General features: G+C 40.8%; 1 protein-coding gene across 6 annotated transcripts in view; it reads left to right on the top strand.

Moving 5' to 3' along the window:
• The window catches only part of DTD1 (D-aminoacyl-tRNA deacylase 1), a 172,539-nt gene that overhangs the window by 62,885 nt on the left and 93,561 nt on the right, over positions 1 to 16,093 (top strand). The window contains exon 5 of one of the 6 annotated variants that reach the window (XM_070485520.1): positions 4,132 to 6,606. The exons of the other annotated variants lie outside the window; for them this stretch is intronic. Within the exon in view, the coding sequence (XP_070341621.1) occupies positions 4,132 to 4,323 (192 nt within the window). The 3' untranslated portion in view covers positions 4,324 to 6,606. Of the gene's footprint in view, positions 1 to 4,131; positions 6,607 to 16,093 lie in introns of those variants that run through there. 6 annotated transcript variants of the gene reach the window in all.

The raw sequence follows: 16,093 nt of genomic DNA, 5'->3' as shown, positions 1-16,093 counted from the left end.
GGCCTTCCTAGATATCAAAATATATTACGACACTACAGTAATGAAAATCAATGGTGCTGGCAGAGCAAGAGAGAAACCTATTAGCAGACTAGATGAGAGACCTGAAAAAGAATCTGGTTTGGTATATAATAAAGGTTTGGTATATAATAAAGATAGCATTTCAGATGAGTGGGCAAGAGGTGGATTTTCGTTATGACAACTGGCTAGTTTTAAAAAGTGAATGCAGTAGAGATAAATGCACTTACATGGCAAATGGAGTAGCTATGTTATTATATGAAATAAGCACATCTCCAAAAAATACATGTAGAATGATTCCAGTTGTATAAAAACAAAGACTGTCTCTTGGTATGTAATCCGTTTATCTGCCTCCCACTTTCGTGGATCCTCTGGCTCTAGTACATTCTGGCGAAGAAAGGATTTATCTTAAACCTCTCATGACTGGTCCCCTTGAGAGCTGCCTCTCTGCATCTTTGGGCCCTTCTGTGGGGCTCAGCTGACTGCACTCCCTGCCAGTGTTGGAACTTCTGGATCCCAATAGAAGAGTGAGCTCTGGGCAGCCTGCCCAACCCTGAGACAGGTCAGTGTAGTTTTTCTGGAGGGTGATCTGAACATCAAGACTTCTCAAGCTCCCCAGGTGATTCCAACATGCAGCTAATGCTGAGAACCACTGTTTTAGTTGGATCTGGTAAGAATTCCTCCTTTTGTGGCATAACACAAGATCTAGACCAAGAATGCTGGTCCAAAGGGTTAGGGCATAGGGCTCACCAGATTCTTACAGTTATATAGGGATGGAGGTGCATCTGCAGTGTTTCTAACCAACCCACTTATTAAAGTGTACAGAATGTCTTCCAGGTTGTCCAGAAGAAGAAGGTGGGGCCTTGAGCCACTGGTTCCTGCCTCCATTGTCTGTCCAAGCAAGCAAGCGGCTCCCATGACTTCTGAGAAGGCCCCAAGGCAAAAAGACTCTCAGTGCTTGTTTGAGAAGTCTTTGGTGTCAGCAGAGCTGAAACTTGCATGGTACTGTCTGCAGCAGCTGAGGCTGACATCAGAAGTTGGCCAAGGGGACAGCATGCAGGCACTCAAAAGGGTCTGCATTTAAGTCTTTGCATATCCTGATGCACCCCATCCTTAAGGTTAAGTGCACCTCTAGGCATTTTGGGGGATTCTCAATAAATATTACCTGGAAAATAATAGTTGTAAGAATAAAATATTCCCAAAAGCAGTGAGAGAAAAGTCCCATTTCTGTTTTACGTTTTCCGTCTGGTAGAGTAGATTCTAGGAAGATTAAAAGTCAATCAAATCCTTAGGCAACACTTTTCCTTTGTGATTCCTGCTTGGCTCCTATTTGGGAGCTACCTGTCTCAGGGTTGGGCAGGCTGCCCAGAGCTCACTCTTCTATTGGGATCCAGAAGTTCCAACACTGGCAGGGAGTGCAGTCAGCTGAGCCCCACAGAAGGGCCCAAAGATGCAGAGAGGCAGCTCTCAAGGGGACCAGTCATGAGAGGTTTAAGATAAATCCTTTCTTCGCCAGAATGTACTAGAGCCAGAGGAGCCTGGAGGGGCCCATCCAGCTTTTGGACCAAGCCAGGTGCAGCCTGGAGGCCTCAGCAGGGGGTGAGGGGTAGGGGCAAGCACCCTTCTAGGGACACATGCACTAACCCCTCTGGTTCCAGTTTTGTGAAGTGTGTCCCTGGACATGGGGTCAGGGATGCCCATGTAAAGGGGCCCTGCCAACCTGCTTGGGCATGGGGATCTCCCTTCTGAAGGAGCATTCTCACCTTCAGTTCGTGGGCAGGCCTCAGATGTGAGGGGCGAAATGGCACTGGGGATCAGGGGAGAGGTGCTCGGGAGCAGACATTGGCTGACTCATTTTAGAAATATAATTTTTGCCAGTGTCTTTGAGGCTTCCTGAAGCAAACAGGGGTGATAGAGCTGTGAATGTGGCTTTTTAAAAAAATGTTGAGTAAATAGCCTATGTGTAATTCATCATTTTTTTTTTTTTTTTGAGGAAGATTAGCCCTGAGCTAACTACTGCCAGTCCTCCTCTTTTTTGCTGAGGAAGCCTGGCCTTGAGCTAACATCCATGCCCATCTTCCTCTACTTTATATGTGGGACGCCTACCACAGCATGGCTTGCCGAGCGGTGCCATGTCTGCACCCGGGATCTGAACCAGCAAACGCCAGGCCGCTGAGAAGCGGAACATGCGAACTTAACTGCTGCGCCATCGGGCAGGCCCTTTTTTTTTTTAAAGGTTCGCCCTGAGCTAACTATCTGTTGCCAGTCTTCCTCTTTTTTTTGTTTCCTCCCTAAAGCCCCAGTACATAGTTGGATATTCTAGTTGTAGGTCTTTTTAGTTCTTTGTGAGCCGCCGGCACAGCATGGCTACTGATAGGCGAGTGGTGTGGTTCCAGGCCCGGGAACCAGACCCCAGGTGGCCAAAGTGGAGTGTGCTGAGCTTTAACCACTAGGTCATCAGGGCTGGCTCTGAATGTGGCTTTTAACAGGTGTATTGTGGCTGAATACCATGTTTACCTAACATTAATTAAAGAACAATGACCAGATTCATAATTATCTTAGTTTGAACTTAAAGATTGATCTAAAGTATATGCACATATGAGTTTGGTTTTTGAGTGTGAAATAGAAATACTCAGTGGTTAAATTTGCACATTCTGCTTTGGCGGCCCAGGGTTCACCGGTTTGGATCCTGGGTGTGGGCATGGCACTGTTTGGCAAGCCATGCTGTGGTAGGCATCCCACATGTAAAGTGGAGGAAGATGGGCACGGATGTTAGCTCAGGGCCAGTCTTCCTCAGCAAAAAGAGGAGGATTGGCAGCAGATGTTAGCTTAGTGCTAATTTTCCTCAAAAAAAAAAGAAAAATAAATAAAATAAAAAGAAAAATGAAAGCAGCTTATAAAATTGAAATAATTTTACTTATTAGTGATTGTAATTAATGTGAGAGATAAATTAGCTAAACAGACAAATAGCCTGCTTGTGTATAAGTCAGACAGATGCTAATTCATAAACTTGTGATCTTCAGCCTTCTCTCTTTGGATAATGGCTCTGGTATTCTTTTCAAGTGTTTCCTTTCTTTTTTAAATGAAGTGTTGGGAAACAGTTTTTTGGAACTGTATAACTCTTAAAGTAAACCTTGCTTTTGAAAAATGAAATTATTGTACATGAAGGAGGATTGTAATAAATAGCAGACTATTGTTGTTAATAAAAACAAATTTGAGAACTAATGGTGTCTTAGTTTCACATCCATGCATGTGACCCTTACAGTCACTTGAGAGGGGAGAAGCTTAGCTCTCTCCTTAAAGGACTTGTTCAAGGTCACACAACATGGCCATGAAGTAGGAGAGCTGGAAGCTAACAGCTCAGATCACACTGATCACACTTTCAGATTTCTTCTGACTGAACTTCCTTAACTGCCATCTTTCAGATTTGTAATGTGGTTTGTTTAAACAAATAAAGGCTCACAGTTTCTCAGACCAATGGGTGGCACTTGGTCCTCCAGGAGTCAGCTGTTCTAGAAATATATTCCTGTCCTTGCCAGTTGACCTTAGAAGCACACCTTCAGTTCACTGTGTAATTGCACTGAGGTTTACAGGTCTGTGTGTTCCTTTTCTCCCCAACGGTTAGACGGTATTGATTCTGTTTATTGCAAGGGTTAGTCAGTTTTAATTATGGCATGCTTGCAAAGCTGTTCTTCGGAGCTTACCCATTCTGTTGTATTTCTCTAGGCCAGAGCTTTGGGAATCATGCTGGCCTGTCTCCAGAACCTGTGTATCTCACAGTTAGAAGCATTGTCCGTGTTTGACAGGCTGGAAAAAAATTTTGTTGAGTAAAAGTTTAGGTTAATAAGGGAAGCTTCGGTTTTATGCATACGTAAATAAAAATGTCTTACAGAGTTAACCTCCTTTTTTGAGCAGTAATCAATATTAACAGTAAGATCACTTTATTATTTTAAAAAGTAATCATGACTGGGAAGATGAATAAATGTTTATGGATCATGCTTCTGTATCTTTTTTTTTTTTTAAGATTGGCACCTGAGCTAACAACTGTTGCCAATCTTTTTTTTTTTTTCCTGCTTTATCTCCCTAAAGCCCCCTGTACATAGTTGTATATCTTAGTTGCAGGTCCTTCTAGTTGTGGCGTGTGGGACGCTGCCTCAACGTGGCCTGACGAGCAGTGCCGTGTCGACGCCCAGGACCCCAACCGCGCCCAGGATCCCAACCTGCGAAACCCTGGGCCGCCGCAGTGGAGCTCACGAACTTAACCACTCAGCCACGGGGCCGGCCCCTGTATCTTATTTTAATCTGTAATTTAAAATATAAAGTTATTTCACAGAGTGTATTTGGCTATTAGAATGTTTAGCCATGTTATGATATTCCATTTAAATTTAATTTCAGAACAACGAAACAAGAACCCTGAATTTTAGGGTCTACAATATAGTCTGGGAAATGTGAGTCCTCCTTCCTATTCAATATCTTTGTTTTTCAGATAAGGTCATGAACTCTCTTAAATGAATCTAGATACAAATAACTTTGATTACCGTTGGATTTATGTGAGTGATTATAGAAGACTAATGAGTTAATCAATTAGCAGCCCATTCTAACCACTGATGTACTAGACCAGTTGCTTTATCTGTCTGGGTTAGGTTTTTTTGCCTCTTTAGTGAGTGTAATAATTTCTGTTTATTGCAAGCGGTAGTTAGTTTTAATTACAGCAGTTTTTCTGAAACAGACATTTTAAAACTTTGTATAGTAGAAAACTTCAGACTCACATGGAGAGGATAGTATAAGAAAGCATGATGTACCCATCATCCTGTATCAGTGACTGTCCTCCATCACAGAAAATGCACATTTATTGGGTGTCCCTGTGCATGGCACAGCTGAGGGCACCGCTGATTGAGAGTCCAGCTGGAGAGAAGCGTGAGCAGAGCGCACATCAGAGGGAATGTGTGGGGACTACAGAGAATAGTTCATTGAATGGCTGTATTCTTTCTCTATTTGATAGGCATTTAGTTTGTTTTCATTTTTTTTCTAATACAAACAGGCAATGTTTCAGTAACCATGAGTGTACATAAATCTTTGCCTACCTATCTGAATATTTCTGTAGGATAATGGAGGAAACATCTACATGTGAAGGAAGGTTAGATATTTTCATTTTCCACTATGAAGATATCATTATAACCTGATAAGCTTTAGCACTTTTTCTTTTTTCTTAGAAGTTCTAGGTTAATTATTCTCAATGGAAATATCTTTATTGGGATTATCTTAAGAAATGCTAGCTGCCACAGCAGACACTCAGAAATCTCTGTGGCTTAATACGATAAAAGTAAATCACACTAAAGTACAACATGGGTTGATGGAAGTCTGCTCCATTTGCTGACTCAGGGATCCAGGTTCCCTCCAGCTTGTAACACTGGCCTCCCTGGCAGGGGAAGAGAAGGATGGAAGCACCTTACCAGCTCTTGTGCATCACCTCAGTTCACGTTCCCATCTGAATCACTCACTTTATGGGATGTTGAGAATGTTGGGGAGCACTTAGGTGTTGGGGGAGCACTGTGTCTGCTCCCATCCTCCGCTTGTCAAGGAAGGGGCCATTGTGTATTTGACTGCCCTGGCCCCATGTAACACACACCCAAACGCTTGAAGTCTTCACCCACCAGGGAATAGGAGGTTTGAAATCAAGCTTAGACTCCCCTTGGGTCTCAGTACCCTCCTTAACGATAGTCGTTTCAATTTTTCCAAGTGTGTTCTGGAAAACTGGCATCAGAGCCTTTCAACAAATAGATTTAGTGTCATTTAAATTTTAATGGCAATATTCTTTTTGTTTCAGCTTTAAATTTATTTTATTTTTTAACCTTTTTCTTTTGAAATAATTTTTGACATATAAAAAGTTGCAAAAATAGTACACAGGATCCCAGCTTCCTCTAATGTTAGCATCTTTCATAACTTTAGTATAATGATCTAAACCAGGAAATTAACATGGGTACAATACTGATCTACAGATTTCACTTAATTTTGTCAAAGCCTATACTCTTACAATGAAAGCTAGAGTTCTCAGGTTCCTGTTTGCACATCCCCATCACCAAAGGGTGGTCTCTTTTTGCTCACAGGTACCCCTTGCTTCACAAATGAGCAGGATGAACTGAGAACCCCCCAAAGGACCCCAGTCTGGGCCCTACACTGCTAAGTAACATGTAACCTAGCATTGTAGTTTATGAATTACTACTCTATTGACAATATGCTGAAAAAGCAAGAGGAAGGAAAGCCTTTCTTAATTAGACAATAGACAAGTAACCTGCAATAGTTTTGAAGACTTTTAAGATGAATATGATCTAAAACTTTACTTTGATCATCACTTTTCCATAATCTTCTCTGGCCACAGGTAGCACTTTTAACCTTAATTAATTGGGTTACCCAAATATGGGCTTGGATACAAAGGGTCAGAGTGAGGGAATCTAGATGAATCAGCAGGAAATCATTCTCACTGCTGCCTTTATTCAAGTCTACTGAGTGCCTGGAATCTTGTAAGAAATATGAGTATATTAGTCATCTATTACTGTGTAATAAATTATCCAGAACTTGGTGGCCTAAAGCAACAATAAGCGTGTATTGTCTCATGCGGTTTCTGTGAGTCAGGGATTCAGGAGTGGCGTAGCTGGCTCGGGGTCTCTTGTGAGGCTGCAGCTAAGGTGTCAGCTGGGGCTGCAGTCATCTGAAAGCCTGACTGGGATTGGACGCTCTGCTTTCGAGGTGGTTCATGTGACTGGCGATTTGGGGTTGGCTATTGGCATGAGGCTGAGTTCCTCTCCACATGGGCCTCCCCATAGGGCTGCTTGACATGACTTATGACATGGCATCTGGCTTCGTCCAGATTGAGCAGTTCAAGGGAGAGCAATGTCCTTTAGGACCTGGCCTCACAAGTCACACACATCCTTTCCAAAATATCCTGTTGGTTACACAGGTCAGCCCTATTCAGTGTGGGAGGGGAGTACACAGGCCTGAATACCAGGAGGTGAGGTTCTATGGGGGCTGTCTTGGAGGCTGACTACCACAAATAGAAAAGAGGTGACAAGGCTCTGTGACACTGAACTTGTCTTTTTTTTTGGAGAGGAAGATTCTCCCTGAGTTAACATCTCTTGCCAATTTTCCTCTTTTTGCTTGAGGAGGATTGTCCCTGAGCTAATGTCTTGTATGTGGGACACTGCCACAGCATGGCTTGACAAGTGGTGTGTAGGTCTGTGCCTGGGATCTGAACCTGTGAATCCCGGGCTGCCAAAGTGGAGCATGCAAACTTAACCACTATGTCACCAGGCCGGCCCCTGAATTTGTCATTTATTGAAAAGATAGCATTCATTAAAATTACATAATAGTAGAAGTTTGGTTCTTGTGGCCATTGAGGTGTTTGGGATTTTAATAAAAACAAAACAAAACCAAGGAAAAGAAGGGGGTCCTCGTCTGCATTGAGGTTTGCTGGGCAGAAGTAGAGATTTTGAATCAGAAGGCTTGGGTTCCGCTACCGACCTCTGCTTCCTGCAGGGTGGTCATGGAGGACTCTGTGTCCCCTCAGACAAAGGGGATGATGATCCCTGCCTTGTGGACCCTACGGGCTGTTGTGAAGGATGCAGTCATGTGGGAGGGGGTTATGAGGTGTGCAGTGTTATGGAAATATTAATTATGATAATGAGGAAGAATTAAAAATGCACTGAGATTGGTTCAATACTTAGACCTGGAAGCAACTGGAATATATTTTTCAAACCAAATATTTTAGGATTGAGGTTTATTTTTTTGTGTGCTGGATAAAAGTACTGGTGACTGTGAGTGTCTTTATTACAAAGACTGTACTGTGAAAGCCATGGGGTTGGCGGGAGGAGCCTTCACAGTTGTGTAAGGGATTTAAATCCAGGTGACACCTGCACTGGACTTTTCCTCCAGGCCTTTCAGGCTGGGTTTGGGCCTTCACCTGATTTGCCGTCTCCACTTGGCAAGTCGTGAATTTTGGCCTCTGACTTCTTTGCATGGATCAGTGTGTCAAATCTAAAGATTCCTTTCTAGCTCTTTCACTCTGGGGGGCAAGCACTCACTCAGGGACCTCACCCTAATGGGGGTTTTTGAGGTCTGTGGCTCGGTGTTGGGGGATATGATCCCTGAAGTCTGAGTGACAGACCTTGGAGTAATGGCTAGAAAATGAACTTAACATCAGACAAAGATTTCTGAAAATCGACGTTATAGGAGGGAAAAGTGAAGTATCAGAAATATTTGATGTCCAGTGTTTTAAAATAAGATTTGCTCTTTAATATTATGTCTGTCTATAGAACGCTATTATTTATTAAGCCCCTTTCCGTGGATATCTGGGGAAAGAATATTCCAGGGAGAGAGCATAAAGGCCTGAGATGTGTGTGTATTTTCTTAAAGACTTAACTATAGTCTAAATATTAAACTGTAAACATTTCTTCTGTTTATACGTAATTTCTAATAATTAAATGCTTGTCATGCTTTATGTCTTTGCAATAAGTATTAATAGATGAAAGTGTTGATGAAATTTGACTTTCCTTTCTGAAATAAAGGAACTGGGCTATCCAGTTTCGTTTCTCAGTGGCCACTAATGGTTTGTAATTTGGGCTCAACTCCAGACACAAAACTAATTTGGTTAGTAAGAGTATAAGAAGGGGAAGATTCATGATTTTTAGTTGTTTTGTTTTTAATTTTTTCTTCCAGCTTTATGGAGATATAATTGACATATAACGTGTAAGTCTAAGGTATACAACATGATGGTTTGATAGGCTTATGTATTGCCAAATGATTACCACAATAAGGTTAGCCAACACTGCCATCACCTCACATAGTTACAAGGTTTGTGGTTTTTTTGGTGAAAACTTTTAAAATCTACTCTCATAGCAACCTTCAAGTATACAATACAGTATTGTTGACTATAGTCACCATGCTGTACATGAGATCCTCAGAGCTTATTTATCGTATGACTGGAAGTTTATCCCCTTTGACCAACATCTCCCCATCTGCCCACTCTCCAGCCCCTGGCAACCACCATTCTAGTCTCTGTTTCTGAGTTCAGGTTTTTTAGATTCCACATAGAATTGGGATCATCAGTATTTGTCTTTTCTGTCTGACTTGTTTTACTTTGCATAATGCCCTCAAGGTCCATCCATGTTGTCTCAAGTGGCAAGATTTATTTTGCTTTTATAGCTGAATAATATTCCATTGTATATATATTCCACATTTTCTTTATCCATTTGTCTGTTGATGCACGCATAGGTTGTTCCCATGTCTTGGCTACTGTGAATAAAGCTGCAATGACATAGGGTGCAGATATCTCTTTGAGACAGTGATTTCATCTCCTTTGGATATTACACCCAGAAGTGGGATTGCTGAATTATATGGTAGTTCTATTTTTAATTTTTTGAGGAACCTCTATACTGTTTTCCATAGTGGCTGTACCAATTCACATTCCCAGCAACACTGCACAAGAATTCCTTTTTCTCCATATCCTCACTAGCGTTTGTTATCTCTTGTCTTTTCTTTCTTCCTTTCTTCCTTCCTTTCCTCCTTCCGTCCTTCCTTCCTTCCTCCCTTCCTTCCTCCCTCCCTTCCTCCCTTCCTTCCTTCCCTCCTTCCTTCCTTCCCTCCTTCCTTCCTTCCTTTTCTTTCTTTTTTGCTGAGGAAAATCGTCCCTGAGCTAACATCTATTGCCAATCTTGCTCTTTTTTGCTTGAGGAAGATTGTCACTGAGATAACATCTGTGCCAGTCTTACTCTATTTTGTATGTGGGACTCCTCCACAGCATGGCTTGATGAGCACTGTGTAGGTCCAAGCCTAGGATCCAAACCCACAAACCCCAGGCCACTGAAGTGGAGTACACAAACTTAACCACTATGCCACCTGGCTGGCCCCCGTCTCTTGTCATTTTTTTTTTATTGAGTTCATAATAGTTTACATCATTGTGAAATGTCAGTTGTACATTATTTCTTGCCTGTCACCACATAGGTGCTCCCCTTTTCCCACCCCCCAGCCCCCTTCACCTGGTAACCACTGAACTGTTTTCTTTGTCCATGTGTTTGTTTATACTTCACATATGAGTGAAATCTTGTAGTGTTTGTCTTTCTCAGTCTGGCTTAGTTTGCTTAGCATAATTTCCTCCAAGTACATCCACGTTGTTGCAAATTGGATGGTTTTGTCTTTTTAATGGCTGAATAGTATTCCATTGTATATATACCGCATCTTCTTTATCCAATCGTTGGTTGATGGGCACTTGGATTGTTTGCATGTCTTGGCTATTGTGAATAGTGCTACAGTGAACATACAGGTGCATAGGTCACTTTGGATTGTTGATTTCAAGTTGTTTGGGTAGATATCCAGTAGTGGGATAGCTGGGTCATATGGTATTTCTAGTTTTAATCTTTTGAGGAATCTCCATACTGTTTTCCATAGTGGCTGCACCAGTTTGTATTCCCACCAGCAGTGTTTGAGGGTTATCTTCTTTATCCATTCATCGGTTGATGGACACTTGGATTGTTTCCATGTCTTGGCTATTGTGAATAGTGCTGCTATGAACATAGGGGTACGTATGTTACTTTGGATAGAGACCCAGTAGTGGGATAGCTGGGTCCTATGGTATTTCTATTTTTACTTTTCTGAGGAATCTCCATACTGTTTTCCATCGTGGCTGCACCAGGTTGCATTCCCACTGGCAGTGATGAGGGTTCCCTTTTCTCCACACTCTCTCCAACATTTGCTATTTTTAGTCTTAGTAATTAGAGCCATTTTAACAGGTGTAAGGTGGTATCTTAGTGTAGTTTTGATTTGTGTTTCCCTGATGATTAGTGATGTTGAATATCTTTTCATGTGTTTATCGGCCATTGGTATTTCTTCTTTTTAATGTCTGTTCATATCCTCTGCCCCTTTTTTGATCGGGCTGTTTCTTTTGTTGTTCAATTGTGTGAGTTTCTTATGCATTATAGAGATTAACTCTTTGTCAGATATATGATTTGCAAAAATTTTCTCCCACTTGGTGGGTTGTCTTTTGGTTTTGATGCTGGTTTCTTTTGCCTTGCAGAAGTTCTTTAGTCTGATGACGTCCTACTTGTTTATTTTTTCTTTTGTTTCCCTTGTCTAAGAAGACATGGTGTTGGAAAAGATCCTTTTAAGTTCATTGTCAAACAGTGTACTACGTATATTATCTTCCAGGAGTTTTATGGTTTCAGGAGTTATCTTCAAGTCTTTGATCCATTTTGAGTTTATTTTTGAGTATGGTGTGAGATAATGGTCTACTTTCATTCCATTGCTTGTGGCTGTCCAGTTTTCCCAGCATCATTTATTGAAGAGACTGTCTTTTCTCCATTGTATCTTCTTGGCACCCTTGTAGATTAGCCGTCTGTAGATATGTGGTTTTATTTCTGGGCTTTCAGTTCTGTTCCATTGATCTGTGTGCCTGTTTTTGTACCAGTACCATGCCATTTTGGTCACTATGGCTTTGTAGTACATTTTGAAGTCAGGGATTGTGATGCCTCCAGCTTTGTTCTTTTTTCTCAGGATTGCTTTAGCAATTCAGGGTCTTTGGTTGCCTCATATGGATTTTAGGATTCTTTGTTCTGTTTCCGTGAAGAGTGTCATTGGGATTCTGATTGGGATTGCATTGAATCTGTAGATTGCTTTGGGTAGTATGGACATTGTAACTATGTTTATTCTTCCAATCCATGTGCATGGAATCTCTTTCCATCTCTTTATGTCATCATCTATTTCTTTCAGTAATGTCTTATAGTTTTCGTTGTGTAAGTCCTTCACCTCCTTGGTTAAATTTATTCTTAGATACTTTATTCTTTTTGTTGTAATTGTAAATGGAATTGTATTCTTGAGTTCTTTTTCTCTAAGTTCATTATGAGAGTATAGAAATGCACCTGATTTTTGTAAGTTGGTTTTGTATCCCACAACTTTACTGTAGTTGTTGATTACGTCTAATAGTCTTTCGATGGATTCTTTAGGGTTTTCTATATATTTCTATATATAAGATCATGTCATCTGCAAACAGCTAGAGTTTTACTTTTTCACTCCCTATTTGGATTCCTTTTATTCCTTTCTCTTGCCTAATTGCTCTGGCCAAAACCTCCAGTACTGTGTTGAATAAGAGTGGTGATAGTGGTCATCCTCGTCTTGTTCTTGTTCTCAGAGGGTTGGCTCTCAGTTTTTCCCTGTTGAGTATGATGATGGCTGTGGGTTTGTCATATATGGCCTTTTCTCTTGTCTTTTTGATGACAGCCATTCTGACAGCTGTGAGATGATATCTTATTGTGGTTTTGCTTTGCATTTCCCTGATGATTAGTGATATTGAACATCTTTTCATGTACCTGTTGGGCATTTGTATGTCTTCTTTGGAAAAATATCTATTCAGGTACTCTAGCCTAAAATATTGGATTATTATTATTTTACTATTGAATTGTGTGAATTCCTTACATATTTTGGATGTTAGTCCGTTTCTGATGTGTGACTTGCAGATATTTTCTTCCATTCCATTGGTTGCCTTTTCATTTTGTTGGTACTATTTGTTTTTCACATCCCACTGGTTAAACATGGTTCACTTAAAAGTATTTATGTTTCTATTTCTCTGAGATAATATTTATTAGTACGTCCCATGTTGATATTGAGGAGGAGCTTTTGGTACAGACAGCTAACCCACTTATTTCAGGCTGGGACACTGGTTGACAGTTGAAGATGTGACTGTGATGCAGCATGAGCCTGCCCTTTGAGAAGCCGCGCTCCGAGGCCCAGGCGTCGGCCAGGGATCTGCCTCGACACTGTCTTCCTGGGTGGCTTTGGACAGGTTACTCACCTCTCTGTGGAGAAAGTAGGTAACACACCGGGACTGGCACCTGGTACATTTTAGGCACTGAAAATGTAACTGTATTATTTGTAGTTCTGTTAAAGATGTCTGAATGAATACTTTCTTTAAAAAAAGAAAGCCTGTTAAGTACAAATAACACAAATGTGTATGACTGCTTTCTTCGGAAGAATTTACAACTTCAAAGTAAAGTCTTTTTGTATACCCAGCAAGAAAGTTTTAGAAAAGTGGAACACAGAACTTTCTGTGATATAGTCTGATGGGTCCGACCCTGAGTCAGGTGCTAAAGAACTTGACCCAAAGCAGTGCTGGCTTCCTTGCCAGGTGTGCACCTTTGGCTTTGTTGCCCTCACTGTGACTGCTCAGGCTGACGTGGGAGTGGGCGGAATTCGGATGCTCCCAAGTTAACTGGCTTTGCAGAATCTTTCCTCCCTCCCTTCATGGGCACCTACATGTACATGTGCTTTTTCCATTCTCTCATGATGTTTAAGTTTTCTTTTCTTGTCATGTCAACTAAGCCTGAAATTGAGATCACTTAAGTGTCTTTCTTTTAAGGTCATACCCAGGTTTATTTAATTTTTTTGATTTATGTTTCATGGAATTTCTTATGGCTAATTAAAAAAATACCTTTTATTATAAAAAGACATTTATAGATGTGCTATCTGCCTATTTTAGCAATTTCAAGAAAATTGCAAACTATAAAAAATTCAATAAATTTAGGAGACATAAAGAGAAAAGGTAATTTGACCAGATAAAAACTAACCCTCCTTACCATAAAGAAATTCGGAAGATAAAAGTTAGACTAGGAGAAAATATTTTCAACATTTTTAAATTGAACTTTTAAAGGAGGTAATTATAGGTTCACATGCAATTATAAGAAATAATAGGCGAGATACCGTGTACTCTTCACCCAGTTTCCCCTAATGGCAGCATCTTGGAAAACTATAGCGCAATATCACAGATAGGACATTGAGACTGATGAAATCTACCCATCTTTAGGTTGAAGATTTTTTTTGTGTGTGTGAATGGATATACAGTTGATCCAGCATAATTTTATTCCCTCGTTTTTACACTTTTGTCAAAATTAGTTGGACTTATTTGTGTGGGTCTATTTCTGGGTTCTCTGTTTTGTCCATTGACCTATGTGCCTGTCCCTCCACCATTACCACTGTCTTTTATTTATTTATTTTTAATTGTAGTAACGTTGGATTATAGCAATATATAGCTTTCAGATGTACATTGTAATATATTTTGAACTCTGTGTAGATTACATCATGTTCACCAGCCCAAAACTAATTATAGTCTGTCTCCTCAACATGTGAGCCTAATCACCCCTTTTGTCCTCCTCCCTCCCCCCTTCCCCCTATGGTAACCACCAATCCAATCTCCAGTGCTATGTGTTTGTTTGTCATTGTTTTTATTTTCTACTTATGACTGAGATCATACGTGTTTGACTTTCTCCCTCTGACTTATTTCACTCAGCATAATATCCTCAAGGACCATCCATGTTGTCACAAATGGCCGGATTTCATCATTTCTTATGGCTGAGTAGTATTCCATTGTGTATATATACCACATCTTCTTTATCCATTCGTCCCTTGATGGGCACCTAGGTTGCTTCCAAGTTTTGGATATTGTCCATAATGCTGCAGTAAGCATAGGGGTGCATGTATGTTTATGTCTTTGCATTTTCAAGTTCTTTGGATAAACACCCTGTAGTGGGATAGCTGGATCATATGATAGATCTGTTCTTAATTTTCTGAGGATACTCCATACTGCTTCCCATAGTGGCTGCACCAGTTGCACTGCCACCAGCAGTGTACGAGGGTTCCCTTCTCTCCACATCCTCTCCAACACTTATTGTTTCCTGTCTTGTTAATTATAGCCATTCTGACCGGAGTGAGGTGATACCTCATTGTAGTTTTGATTTGCATTTCCCTGATAGCTAATGATGTTGAGCATCTTTTCATATGCCTGTTGGCCGTCCATCTATCTTTTTCAGAGAAATCTCTGTTCAGATCTTTTGCCCATTTTTTAGTTGGGTTGTTGGTTTTCTTGTTGTTGAGATGCATGAGTTCTTTGTATATTTTGGATATTAACCCCTTATCTGATATATGGTTGCAAATATCTTCTCCCAATTGTTAGGTTGTCTTTTCGTTTTGTTGATGGTTTCCTTTGCTGTGCAGAAGCTTTTTAGTTTGATGTAGTCCCATTTGTTCATTTTTTCTTTTGTTTCCCTTGCCCGGTGAGACATGGTACTTGAAAATATGCTGCTAAGACCGATGTCAAAGAGCGTACTGCCTATGTTTTCTTTTAGAAGTTTCATGGTTTCAGGTCTTACATTCAAGTCTTTAATCCATTTTGATGTTTTTTTTGTGCATGGTGTAAGGGAATGGTCTACTTTCATTCTTTTGCATGTGGCTGTCCAGTTCTCCCAACACCACTTATTGAAGAGACTCTCCTTTCTCCATCGTATGCTCTTGGCTCCCTTGTCGAATATTAGCTGTCCATAAGTGTGTGTGTTACCACGCTGTCTTGATGACTGTAACTAGATAGTGAGCCTTAGTATGGGCTAAAGTGATTCCTCCCACTTTGTGCTCTTTTGTCACACTTGTTTTAGCTATTCTAGGGCCTGTGACTTTCCATATAAATTTTAGAATAAGCTTGTCCACATCTACAAAAACTATTTGGGATTTTGATAGGAATTACGTGAAAGCTCTACATTAATTTGCAGAGAATTAACTCTTTTACTGTGTTGAATCTTCTAATCCACAAACATGGTATGTCTCTCCATTTACGAAACTTTTTTTTTTTTAAAAGATTCTATTTTTCCTTTTTCTCCCCAGAGCATCCCGGTACATAGTTGTATATTTTTAGTTGTGGGTTCTTCTAGTTGTGGCATGTGGGATGCCACCTCAGCAGGACTTGATGAGTGGTGGCATGTCCACGCCCAGGATCCGAACTGGCGAAACCCTGGGCCGCTGAAGCGGAGCTCACGAACTTAACCCCTCGGCCATGGGGCTGCCCCCCCCCCTTTTTTTTTTACAAATAAATAATACTTGGTATCTGTAAAGAGCACCTACAAACCAGTTTTAAAAAGGCCAAAAACCCATAGGAAGCTAGGAAAAGGCTATTGTCAGGCAATTCCCAGAATATAAAAGTGGTGACTAAGGTTTGAAAAGATGCTCAATGTCACTGATGATGCAGGAAATGCAAATTATAAGATCCCATTGT

This window comes from Equus asinus, chromosome 15, assembly GCF_041296235.1.
Source record: "Equus asinus isolate D_3611 breed Donkey chromosome 15, EquAss-T2T_v2, whole genome shotgun sequence".
Classification (NCBI taxonomy): Eukaryota; Metazoa; Chordata; class Mammalia; order Perissodactyla; family Equidae; genus Equus; species Equus asinus.
Note: the sequence above shows the minus strand (reverse complement) of the source record. Positions and strands in the feature narration are given on the sequence as shown.